We start from the raw sequence: 13106 nt of genomic DNA, 5'->3' as shown, positions 1-13106 counted from the left end.
GAAAAGCACTTCTTTGTATTTACTGGATACCGAGATAGAATATATATTTTATTCTGGGGTACAAAATTTACTACTTTGATTATTTTCCGTACTAATTCATTAAGCGTATAACCTGTATTTGCCAAACTGTACATACAGTTATTGTCAATTTGTTAAAATACAAGTTAATCGGTCAATAGTATTTATGTTTGATATAGTAGACAGTAATAACCATTTTTGTCATCCGAATACTTTCTCATTTGAACTTCGTGCCTCTCGTACGTTTCTCAACATTCATTCCTCTATTTGCCAAACTGTACATACAGTTATTGTCAATTTGTTAAAATACAAGTTAATCGGACAATAGTATTTATGTTTGATATAGTAGACAGTAAATTAAAATTACCACTGTAATTAAAATGAATATTGGATTCAAAATTTTTTTTAATGTAACTGTTATTTAAGTTATTATAAATATACAATATTTTGAATATATGATGATTAATTACTGTCTTTAACTTTCTTATTACGAGTATTTATATTTGCCTCATGGAAGTGAATACATTCTCAACATTATTAATTATAGTTTTCAATCAAATGAAATATGCAGTCTATAAACTCTTATTTAGTGTTTATGAACTGACTCATAGGCTAGACTTTTCAAGAAAGTAGTGAGACTCTTAAAGCAGACTGAAAAAAATTTATTTTTCCATTATACTCTTCTACTTTTCTAAACTGTAGATGTAGATGTAATGTAAATGCGGTAAAATGTATTTGCACATGGGTATTAAAAGTGGTGATATAATTTAATAATTTCTCTCAATAGTTGGGTTAACTTCGACCAAAAAATAAGAGTGAAGATAAATAAACTTAAAACAAGCTGAAAATTAGTAAAATTATTCAAAATATATAAAATTTTTGCATTCCTCGCCATTCTCATATATGGAACAGTTTTTACTGAAAATCAAAGATCAAAAAATAAGTTTCTTAAGTTTTTTCTGCAGCTGCAGAACGATTTCGTCTCAGTTTAGCAGCATCTTCATCTTCTCATATTTTATTTGATTTGTTAATTTCTATTAGTCCAAAGAATTTAAGAAACACTACAATAATTTATAGGAGAGGAGAAATCGTGTTCTTAATCAAAAATGTATCAATGCCTAATCATTTTACTGAATTCTTCAATAAATTCGGCCGAAACTTGCGGTTCAATAACCTAACGAACCATTCCCTTATGGTAGTGTTCAGTTTCCCCAGTATGCCTGCGGAAAAGTGCGTATCGGCAACGCCGCTTAATAAGAGCTTCTTGGCGAGGCCACCTATTAAAAAAGTGCGAACAACGAGTGCAAAAAGAGATTCGATTGGTTTTCCGTACTGAAACGTAGTAGTTTGTAACGTTATATTATTAATACAGTTTTGATTATAACCTTAGAAAATATAGCTGATTTTTAGTAGATGTAAAATTGGGTTTGATTTCAAGTAAAAGAATATCAATCCTAAACATTGGTAGCAGAGCATGGTTTTCCTACTAAAAATCCAAGTAGAATCGAAGTTCGGGGTTATAATTACCACGTGCAAGCATCGAAAACGGTTCCCGGCAGCCGTTGGCGTTCTATATTGTGTGAGCCAGTTGCCCAGTGGAATATTGGACAGTAGACGAAGAGAGAAAAGCGACCAGAAACAAAGTGAGTTCCTATTTAATCTTATAATCCTTTGGTTCGTTAATGTTGAATTGCTTTCATATAGGCTTATAGATTAGTAATTTAACTAACAAGATTTAAATAATTATTTATCGTTACGATGTCGGAATTAGCGACTTCAATAAAAAAAAGAGGTACAATAAAGTCAAAATTAACATGTTTTTCAAAGGTTTTAAGTAATTTATTAAAATCAGAAACAGTTACGGAGGATGATGTAATGCAAATTGTGGAAAGAGTCGAAGCTTTAAAGGAGGTTAAATTTGAGTTCGAAGATATACAGGGTAATATTGAAAAATTAACGGAAGCTGCGGATTTAGATAATCAATTAGAATTACGGCATAAATTCGAGGATGAATATTTTAAACAAATAACGTTAGCAAAACGATTTTTGCGTGAACACGAAATTAAATCGAGTCCGAGTGATTCAACAAGTAGTTCGGAAAATAGTCCCGAAATTCAAACAAATGAGCATTTACAATCATTAAATAATGTTAGGTTACCAACAATAAATCTTCCAAAATACAGTGGCGTGTATCAGAACTGGATAGAATTCAGAGACACTTTCTAATCGTTAATTCATGAAAATAAATCAGTCAGTAATATTCAAAAGTTTCACTATCTCAGAGCATCACTAGAAGGAGAGGCGGCTCTCGTCATAAAATCACTAGAGATATCAACGGCAAACTATGAGGTAGCGTGGAATACATTATTAGATCGGTATGATAATAACAAGTTGCTAATTCACAATCATGTCAAATCATTATTTAGCGGTGAATCGGTAATGAAGGAATCTGCTAGCGGGCTGAGAAAACTTATAGATGATTTTTCTAAAAATTTGCGGGCACTGAGTCAATTGAATCAACCAGTATCGGAGTGGGATACATTACTTGTTTTTTTGATTTCTACAAAATTGGATAATAGCACTTTGCGCGAGTGGGAAAATGTTAAATCAGATATAGAAAAACCTACTTTTAAAGATATAAAGGATTTTTTAAAGTCAAGAGCCGATATGCTAGAAATGATAGCACAGAATCAAACAGACAAGCGTAGAATTTCCAGCTCCAATACTAGGTCATTTTTAGTAACAGATAATCAGATTCGTACTCCAGTTTGTGTTTTATGCGAAGGGAATCATTATATTCATAATTGTCAGCAGTTCCTTAAGCTTTCGATAGAAGAACGCGAAGGTAAAGCAAAAGCATTGAAATTATGCACTAACTGTCTGAAAAAGGGTCATTATAGTAAGGTATGCCGACGTGGCACATGTATTAAATGTCATGGGAAACACAATACATTATTGCACAGGGAACGTAGAGCATGGTCGGCATCAGAGCAATCTAATGAAGTAACGGGAAAAACGCAAAATCCGACAACAGATCAGCAACAACAAAATTCTGTAGTACTGTCTGCGTGTTGTTCTGTTGACCACGTATTTCTTTCAACGGCATACGTCCAGGTTTCAGATAACGACGGTAACTTTCATATTGCGCGGGCGTTGTTAGACAGTGGCGCGCAGTCAAGTTTCATGACTAAAGATTTATGCAAGCGATTAAAGTTAAAAACTCATAAAGCAAATATCACGGTTAAAGGCTTGAATAATATTTCGTCAAATGTTAAATTCAAATGTGAAGTGGGATTGAAATCCCTATGTAACGATTATTGTTGTGCTAAGTGGTTTTTTGTTATCGATAAAATATCCGAAAATATGCCAGCAGTAAATGTTGATGTTTCAAAGCTAAATGTGCCTGACCACATAAATTTAGCAGACCCAACCTTTTTCAAATCAAGCAAAATCGAAATTTTGATAGGAGCAGACATATTCTGGGAGGTCATCTGTGCTGGGCAGATACCTTTAGGCCGAAACAACCCCATACTGCAAAAAACTCAATTCGGTTGGATAGTATCCGGTCCAATCGGCGTAAAATCTAGTTCGGTCTCATGCAACTTTATACAAAATGACAATGTCGATACGGATATTCAAAAATGTTTGACTAAGTTTTGGAAAGTGGAAGAAACACCCTTAAAGTTACCAAGGTAGAATGAGGAAAATGCTTGTGAAGAGCATTTTAAGCGATACACTAAACGAGATAAAGACGGGCGTTTTGTAGTAACGTTACCGTTTAAGGAGAATCCTGAAAAACTAGGAAGCTCACGGGAAATAGCAATAAAGCGATTAATGTCTTTAGAATGCAAATTAGAAGGGGACGCACGCTTGAAAAAATTATATGGCGATTTTATGCGCGAATACGAGGATTTAAACCATATGAGTAGGATACAGGATACCGAAACTGACAAAAGTTCCTACTATATGCCTCACCATGGAGTTATAAAAAATGATAGCTTGACAACGAGTCGTTTTTGACGCGTCGTCGCCAACTTCTTCCGGATTATCGCTTAATAACTTACAATATGTCGGTCCCACCCTTCAACAAACTCTTTTTTTCTATTTTGTTAAGATTTAGGCAACATGAATTGGTAGTAAGCGCGGACATTACAAAGATGTATCGCCAGATTCTAATAGAGCCCGAGCAACACCGGTTTCAGCGGATTTTATGGAGACAAAAGCCGAGTGATACGTTAACTACATACGAATTAAAAACCGTAACGTACGGTACAACAGCGGCATCATATTTGACATTACGGTGCTTATTTGAGCTGGCGAACGAAAACGAATGTAGATATCCAAAAGCAGCAGAAATTATTAAAACAGATATTTATGTTGACGATCTCCTAAGCGGAGCGGATGATTTAGAGGAAACAGCTCAAATGTGTCTCGATATAAGTAACGTATTAAAACAAGGTGGTTTTCAACTGCGAAAATTTTATTCGAACAATCCAGACGTGTTGAAATATGTGGGTGATAATACTGAAAATCATCATGTAATTAATTTTGGAGAGTATGAAAATGCAAAAACATTAGGCATTATGTGGCAGCCTTCTGGCGATAAATTAGTGTTTAGTATTTCTGACATATCTGAAACCAAGGTTTCTAAACGAAGCATACTTTCTAACGTCTCACAAATTTGGGACCCCTTGGGCCTCCTATCGCCAAGTATCATTCTAATGAAAATATTGCTGCAAAAGTTGTGGCTGGAGAGGCTATCGTGGGACAAGGTAGTCCCAATAAAAATCGAAAGGTTTTGGAGTGAATTTAAGGCCGATTTGCCGGTACTAAACTCCTTGAGCATCGCGAGACGCGCTATATGCCAAGGTGCTGTTAGGATCGAAATGCACGGATTTTCGGATGCGTCCGAAGATGCATTCGGATCTTGTATATACCTGAGATCTATCGACGCGAATGGTGAAGTGTTTACAAGTCTTCTATGCGCAAAGTCCAAGGTCGCACCGTTAAAGACCGTTACGCTGCCGCGACTCGAGTTAATGGCAGCCGTAACCTTAGTCAGATTGTCGAATGAAGTCAAAAGGTCATTGCGTATAAAAATTGATCAGTGCGTTTACTGATCAGATTCAACGGTAGTTTTGGGATGGCTGAAGCATCCACCCAATCAATTGAAGCCCTTCGTTGCTAATCGTGTCGCCGAAATCCAAGACTTGTCGGCAGCTGATAGCTGGCGTCACGTACCGACTAAAAGCAATCCCGCAGACCTCGTATCGAGAGGTGTAAAACCCAGAAATTTATTGAATAACTCGCTGTGGTGGGAGGGGCCTCCATTTCTAAAAGAAAGAAAGGAGAGCTGGCCTGAATGTCCTAACAAAAACGAAAATTTGCCCGATATTCGTAAACAAAAGGTTAATTTACTTATCTCGTGTTCAGAAAATGATTTTATTAAACATTTTTCGGACGTAAATAAACTCAAACGAATCACCGCATATATAAGACGTTTCTATTTAAACTGTAAGGCCAAGGGAAATCCTGAACTAAGTAATAGTGGACCATTGGAAGTTTCTGAATTAGACGGTGCATTAAACTGTTTGACAAAATTATCGCAAGGCGAATTCTTTCATCGTGATATTAACAAATTGAACAAGAATAAACCTGCCGCTGACTGCAAAATTATTAGTCTTAATCCGTTTTTGGACCGCGATGGCATTTTACGAGTTGGCGGACGGTTAATCAATGCCAAATTTCCTTTGAGAAAAAACACCCGGCAATTTTATCGTCTAAGTCATTTAGCCGAGTTACTAGTAAGGAACACGCATTTATGATTGATGCACGCTGGACCGCAGCACACGTTGGTTACGCTCCGTGAAAGGTTCTGGATTGTAGGCGGACGCGCATTAGTTAAAAACGTTGTGCGAAAATGCATTCCATGTTTTAGGTATAAACCCACTCAAACTCAACCCATAATGGCGCCTTTACCAGAAATGCGTTTGAAATCGAGACATCCGTTTGAATTCGTCGGCGTTGATTATGCCGGACCTATGTCGATCAAAAATAAATCCGGAAGAGGATACAAGGTATCCAAAGCTTACATATGCCTCTTTGTTTGTTGCGTTACGAAAGCAGTACATACAGAGTTGGTGAGTGATCTTAGTACGGATGCTTTTCTATTGGCTTTAAAACGATTTGTCTCCAGACGAGGCAAGCCCGCTTGTATTTACAGTGACAACGGCACAAACTTTGTAGGGGCCAACAATGCCCTAAAGGAACTGGGAAGGTTTATTATTAATAACGAAACAAATTTAACAAACTCCTTTCAAGCTGATGACATAACTTGGAAGTTTATACCTCCGCGGTCTCCTCACTTTGGAGGACTTTGGGAATCGGGAATTAAATGTATTAAGTATCATCTAAGACGTGTTACAAAAGATTTGTCATTCACTTTCGAACAGTTGTATACTATATTGACCGAAGTGGAAGCAATTCTAAATTCTCGACCATTATCGCCCCTATCAGACTCTCCTCATGACCTTCATCCTTTAACACCATCACACTTCTTAATCGGTCGATCATCAAATGCTGCTCCTGAGCCTAACATAACCCACTTGCCGAGAAATCGGTTATCCATGTATCAGCATCTAGCCCAAGTTAAACAGCACCTTTGGAAAAGATGGAACAAGGAATATGTGAGCGAATTACAAACGCGAACCAAATGGAAATTTAACTACGACTCGCTCAAGGCAAACACATTAGTGCTACTAAAGGAGGACAACCAACCCCCAATGAAATGGAAACTAGGACGCGTGGAAGCCATTCATCCCGGCGCAGACGGCGTAGCAAGAGTAGCCACAATCCGTACCACCGACGGCCACGTAAAAAGATCTTTTGCCCGTTGCCGCTTGACGACAAGGAGTAGTGAAAGACTAATGAACTGTGTTTTTTTTTTGCTCTTTTCGTGGTGACTACGTAAGTGTAATTGGCCTCATCGTTCTTTTTGCAAAATCGACTTCTCTAGACTCTGATTCCATAGAACTGAACAGTTGAAAATTCTTTCAAGGCGGGGGGCATGTTCAGTTTCCCCAGTATGCCTGCGGAAAAGTGCGTATCGGCAACGCCGCTTAATAAGAGCTTCTTGGCGAGGCCACCTATTAAAAAAGTGCGAACAACGAGTGCAAAAAGAGATTCGATTGGTTTTCCGTACTGAAACGTAGTAGTTTGTAACGTTATGTTATTAATACAGTTTTGATTATAACCTTAGAAAATATAGCTGATTTTTAGTAGATGTAAAATTGGGTTTGATTTCAAGTAAAAGAATATCAATCCTAAACAGGTAGTAACACATTTTTTAGAATGTGTGATTTTGGAAAGCCTATCATTTTTCAGTTGGTAAAAAGTGGTAAAGTGGTAAAAAAATATGTGAATAATATTTTGAAAGTTTTTGTTGATATTTTCTATCAGATTACAACTCATCATCTGTAGATTGCAGTAAATTGCATATCCAAGTTGTTAATATACATCAAATGAATAGTATATGAATTGTAAAGAAGTCTTTGCCAGCTATAATATGAATAGTTTTCTATTGGGAACGTGGCAAGGAAACACTAAAGTGGACTAATTTCAATATATTTTCCGAGCTTTCGAATACTTATGTATTCATCGTCTGGGAAATAATTAATTAAGATTTCCAGTGATTTTGATATAATTAAAGCTTGTAAAAATTTTTAAGCTCATGGAATTCAAAATTCAATACAAGAAATATTTCTATCAAAGTCAATTTGAATAAAGTGTGAAATATTTGATTTTGAGAAAAAAATTATATTTCTTTCCAGTGCCGTCTTCTACCGAAGGTTGGCGAATTATATTCGAAGCTTCTGGTATTTGAAACCATTCGCGTAAGTTTTTGCGCCCAGGATTTTTTCTTTCTACCTAATTCTCTCCTACCTGCTATCTTGCCTTCGACGATAAGCTGTAGCAAACCGTATTTTTCATTCCGAAATATATGGCCTAGGTAGGACGCTTTTCTCTTCTTAATAGTTACAAGCAATTCTAAATCATTAGCCATTCTTCTCAGTACCTCCGTATTGGTTACCCTATCAGTCCCAGGTATTTTTAAAATGCGTCTAAACAGCCACATTTCAAAAGCTTTTAATTTTTGCATTGTTGCTACTTTTAGTGTCCACCTTTCCACACCGTAAAGCAGCGCGGAGAGTACATAACATTTCGTGACTCGCCATCGGGTACCAATGTTCAGGTTACGGTTGCTCAAGAGCTTTCTCATTTCTTTGAATGTGGATCTTGCCATTTCAACTCTAATTTTAATCTCTAAATCAGGGTTCCATTCATCATTTATTGCATATCTCAAGTATTTGAAGCGGTGTACTCTCTCAATGGGATCCGTTTCAATATACAGATCTACGTTTTGTATTTTTCTCTTACTAATCACCATAAATTTGGTTTTCTTTCCGTTGATCTCAAGACCAGCTTTACCGCCTATTGTAGTTACTCTATTGAGAATCATCTGTAGATGTTCGACGTTATCTGCCAATAGGACAGTATCTTTCAAAAACTCAACCGGTATTTAATCGCATCCTGTTGCTTTTCCATTCATCCTTTGTTGGTTCGATTGCTTTTATTACCTCACTTTTCATTATCTCGGGTCCATCCAGATCAAGAATGTTCATTGCATGACGATCATCAGTAAACAAATTTTTGATGCAGGTGTTCCATATCCCTGACTGCTCTTCCTTGTCTATAATGATCTTGTTGTTTTCGTCTAACAACTTTCCAACCTCTCTTTTCCTGTTAGTATAGGTAAATTATTTGACTCTTTACTCTGTAAAAAAGATATAATGTGATAAAAAAAAATGTTCGTAGTTCGTATGACCGCCTCAATCAATTGGCCAAGGCGTCTCAGCATCCCGCAAATCAATGTATCGATAACATAGTCAACCATATTCTCCCACTCTCTTGAATGTTAGCAGTCAGGTCTTAACGGGTTACAGGTGGGTTTTCTTGTGTACCATTTCCGTCCGATGTGGTCTGGCATTATCATCTTGAAAAATGAAATTTGCTCCATATTCATTGCGCTATCGATCTTATAATGTTTTCAGCGTATATAGTACCTGTCATTGTTTACTCAATGACAATAAGTGGTGAACGGCGACCATACATTTTACCCCCCTAAAACATCATGGATCCGCCATGATCCCTCTGCTCTTGAGCCTATTGGAGACCGCTATCTATGTATCATCGTGAAAGTCTATGTAGGTCTTCTTGTCCTTAGATTCGATGAATTTAATCTACTTCTGATAGTACTTTTCAAAATTGCCCTACGGTATGTTAGTAAAAAGTGACTTTGAACGACCGTTACCGTTATAAATCGGTTTATTGGAACTTCGGTTTTCGCGCAACGCTACCAGTTTCCAGGAAAAGAGCTACTATCCGCCTCACCGAAGTCCGTGACATATTCAGACGAATGGCAATGTGGTGATTAGATAAACCTTCTTGATGTAAGGCCACTATTCTTGCTCGATCAAACTCAGATATCATATTTCCCGGAATTTTCAACAAAATTTAAATGAACTCGCTATCAAGTTGCATCGTTAAATCTGATTTCTTTTACAAAAATTCAAAATATTTGCGAACGAAAATAATTTTTTGTTACGATATTGTATTTTATGATAACGCGCTACAAAATTTAAAAACAAAAAACGAGCTCTACACATAGCCAAACTTAAAAGTTTACAAGGGGATCCCAAATGTGTGTATATCTTCAGCTGGAAATAAGATTTCATCATTAACGAATAAATTGATGAAGTTCATTTTAGTAAATACTTTGTATATCTGCTTTAAAATGACGCACTTTTTACAGTATAACATAATTACTGTCTACTGGGAGAATAAATCTCTACAATAGCCAAGAATCGTTAATAAACGCTAAAATAATAAGGGAAAAACGTCGTTTTTCATACAAAGTGGATTCAAACACTTCAAATCAAAATAACCAGAGTATTAACGACTTCCTTTTCGCTATGGATTAAATAAACTATAATATTTTGAAAAATTTAGCGCAAAACTTTCTTGACATTCATAATGCGGAAAATTTCATTACACTATTTTTCTTATATTTGAGAGAAAATATTAAAGAAGAAAAGATTCACCATTATTCCTATGCAGCTACGTTCAGATTCCCTTATGCAGCAAATTTTACCGGAAACTAAAAGATCTTTAGAAATTTAGTAATTTACTCACTTTTTTACTATTGGGCGACTAAACGTTGTGACCATCGTAATTTAAAAAATGTGAGCTAAGATGTTGTGTGAATAAATATATTTATGTTAATTATTTCAAATGTTTTTCTTTCCATCACAATTACAACACAAATACCGTAATCCTTTAAATTCCTGCCCGCGACAGGTCTCTTTTTTGGCTACAATTCTCCAACCTTTTAACTAAACATAACACTAGCTTTTACCCGCGGCTTCGCTCGCATCGAATCCATTAAATAAGTATCAGAAATCATTATAATAGAAAAGAACGAACTCTGTAGCTCTATTAAAACCTGAGATATAGATCTTTGAATGAAGAAAACTTGCAAAAAACCTACAAAAATCCATAACTCCACATTGAATGTCCGCGCCTAGCTCCTCTCCAACTCAACCGATTCAAGTGTTCAAAAACTCAAAATAAAGAGGATGTTTCAGCGAGTGTTCTTAAACCAAAACGAAGTCTCTATCTTGAATAGATCCTGAGATATTGAGGATATCGTGTGTATGTGAAAAACTCCCATAAGTAATGTACAGGGGGAAATCGCATTTCAGTATAACTTGAGAATGGTGAAAATTAGATGAAATCCGATGGTTGATGGCTGATCTGTGCATCAATACCTTTCATTGAAAAAAACATTAAGCAAATCGGTTGGGTAGAACGCCTGAACGGACTCGGAATGGAAATCATCAATTTTTTTAATATATAAGATTATACAAGCTAATTTTGCACTTGAAACATCATAACATTTTACTAACAACAACATTAGTAATAACTTAGTAGCAATCATTTCACTTTAGACATCACTTTCCTCAGATTACTTCAGTCGTTTGCAACATAACTCAATATTCAACTGCTCTATTGTAAGCATCTCTCTTATACATGCTTTTGCCATATTCCAGAACATTGTAGTTACAGCTAATTTGTTTTTCCAAGAACATCCAAAACAATACCCAATAATAATAGATGGAGCCAACCATCATCTTTTATAGTTTCCACTACACTAAGTTCACCCGTCACACTATATATAGTTTCCGCTATAACTAATTATGACCGGCACTCTCAGATGGCGTACAGTTGTGTACCGGTCACAGTATTCATTCAAAGAAACAATTGATGAAATATTATTCAGTTTTGACTTGGACTTTTTCTTCGAGTACGGTTATAAAGATAACGCCAGTAGTTACACTTAATGACTCGACATGTGTTGAAACTTTCAGAAATATTTGATCGAGAACTTTTTTGATAAGATTTTTGCTGACCCCAAATAATGCCCAACCTAATACTAATACTAAGTGTTGCAATTTATTATTTATACATATTTTCAGTTACAATATCGTTTATATAATAGAAAATACTAAAGAACCGTTATAAAGATGTAACGAATTGCACAAACTATATTAGATATACACTATCATAGATACAATACCAAATTAACGATGTTATGAGAAAACATTCTCCAATATTATGTTTGTATGTTTTAATTAATTTTCGATAAATTTTACCTTCAAAGCAAATGATATGCAATATAAACGTAATGAAATAACAAGGGAAAAGTAATATAATAGAGGAGAAAATTTGATTATATGGTATTGTAATGTAATGAAACAAAGAAAACTCCTTTTCATAAGGAAGCCTATGATAATAGAGACAAACTACAATGTGACAAAGCTAGGCTGGTGGATTTGAAAAGAAAATACGGAAGTAAAGATGTTAATATGAATTAAACTGGGAAAAAGATGAGCGAGATACTAGTTTCACTACCTCTTTCGTCAAAAATCATTCAAGATTCTTCTTTTAAATTATCTTTGTGGTTTCAAGAAATATCTCATTTGTGAGTAATTTGATTAAGAGTTCAGATCTCTTTTCTTATATTCTTCAAAATGTTCAAAAAATATATATGTTAACTACCATAACAAAACATCCTAAACTGAACCTAGAATTACCAAAAACATAACTCTAAAAAAGTTTTAAGACCAAATATTCCACTTTCTACTATCAATTTAATATTTAGGCTATTCACAGAGTACTATCAGTGACAAAACTACACCTTTTGTCAGAAGAAAAATTATAGTTTAAAAACTTAAAAAAAACGGCTTTAAAAATAACAAACTAAAAAGTGAAAAATAATTTTTGGTATAAGCATAAAATTATTTATGAGAAAATTAATATTTTAAGTTTCAGTAATTGAAAAAGTCATTCGGACAGTCCCCCGACTGGCAATCAAACTATTAATCTCATATCTATTAATTACAAAACACAAAGTTAGTTTTTTAATGTCATAGAAATCACCCCATACTTTTATAATAGTAGTGACATTAATTTACTCATTGATAATTTTATTCTCATGCTAAGAATTATTGAAACTATAATTTATTTTTTACTTTTTATCATAACTAAATCTAAACGCACTTTTCTCAATGTTTTTAAACTGTATTTCATTTTTTGCTTTCAGGTTAATTTGCTATTTTGAACCTATCTTTAATATGTATAGATGTGTTGATGGTTGATATATGATACTAAAACGTATTAAAAATGAAAGAATTCATTACATAACCAACAGCACAAGACATTTACAAAAATTCACCTGTAAAATAAAGAGTGGGGTATACAAAAGTTCGAAACTCAAATTGAGAATTCATCTGATGAAGTATACGTGGTGTCAATAAAAAATAGAACATTGTCTATTTTTATGTATACCAGATGGGCTCATTAGTTTTATCTCTGATGTATACGGTGGATGAGCTACGGATATTATAATAATTCTGATACCACTTTCAGTGTTTAACCTCTAAAAAAGTAGTGATATCTGACAAGCAATT

At 34.9% G+C, this 13106-nt stretch overlaps 2 protein-coding genes across 2 annotated transcripts; both read left to right on the top strand.

Moving 5' to 3' along the window:
- The first annotated feature begins 2457 nt into the window (after nt 1-2457).
- LOC130900543 (uncharacterized) lies at nt 2458-3714 on the top strand. The gene has a single exon (XM_057811239.1). The coding sequence runs from the start codon at nt 2458-2460 to the stop codon at nt 3712-3714; it is 1257 nt and encodes a 418-aa protein (XP_057667222.1).
- A 461-nt stretch (nt 3715-4175) lies between these two features.
- On the top strand, nt 4176-7222 carry LOC130900542 (uncharacterized). The gene is made up of 4 exons (XM_057811238.1): nt 4176-4977; nt 5143-5746; nt 5957-6890; nt 7076-7222. The coding sequence occupies exons 1-4, from the start codon at nt 4176-4178 to the stop codon at nt 7220-7222; spliced, it is 2487 nt and encodes an 828-aa protein (XP_057667221.1).
- Nucleotides 7223-13106: the final 5884 nt, after the last annotated feature.

This window comes from Diorhabda carinulata, chromosome X, assembly GCF_026250575.1.
Source record: "Diorhabda carinulata isolate Delta chromosome X, icDioCari1.1, whole genome shotgun sequence".
Classification (NCBI taxonomy): Eukaryota; Metazoa; Arthropoda; class Insecta; order Coleoptera; family Chrysomelidae; genus Diorhabda; species Diorhabda carinulata.
This window is presented reverse-complemented; position numbering and strand designations above follow the sequence as displayed.

What these genes read in the sequence shown, in the direction of transcription:
- LOC130900543 (XM_057811239.1), top strand. Translation starts at nt 2,458, where the DNA reads ATGAAGGAATCTGCTAGCGGGCTGAGAAAACTTATAGATGATTTTTCT.
- LOC130900542 (XM_057811238.1), top strand. Translation starts at nt 4,176, where the DNA reads ATGTATCGCCAGATTCTAATAGAGCCCGAGCAACACCGGTTTCAGCGG. An exon ending in ATTTTACGAGTTGGCGGACG is followed by an intron (nt 5,747 to 5,956) that starts GTTAATCAATGC and finishes TCCATGTTTTAG; the next exon opens with GTATAAACCCACTCAAACTC. An exon ending in TCCGTACCACCGACGGCCAC is followed by an intron (nt 6,891 to 7,075) that starts GTAAAAAGATCT and finishes AATTCTTTCAAG; the next exon opens with GCGGGGGGCATGTTCAGTTT.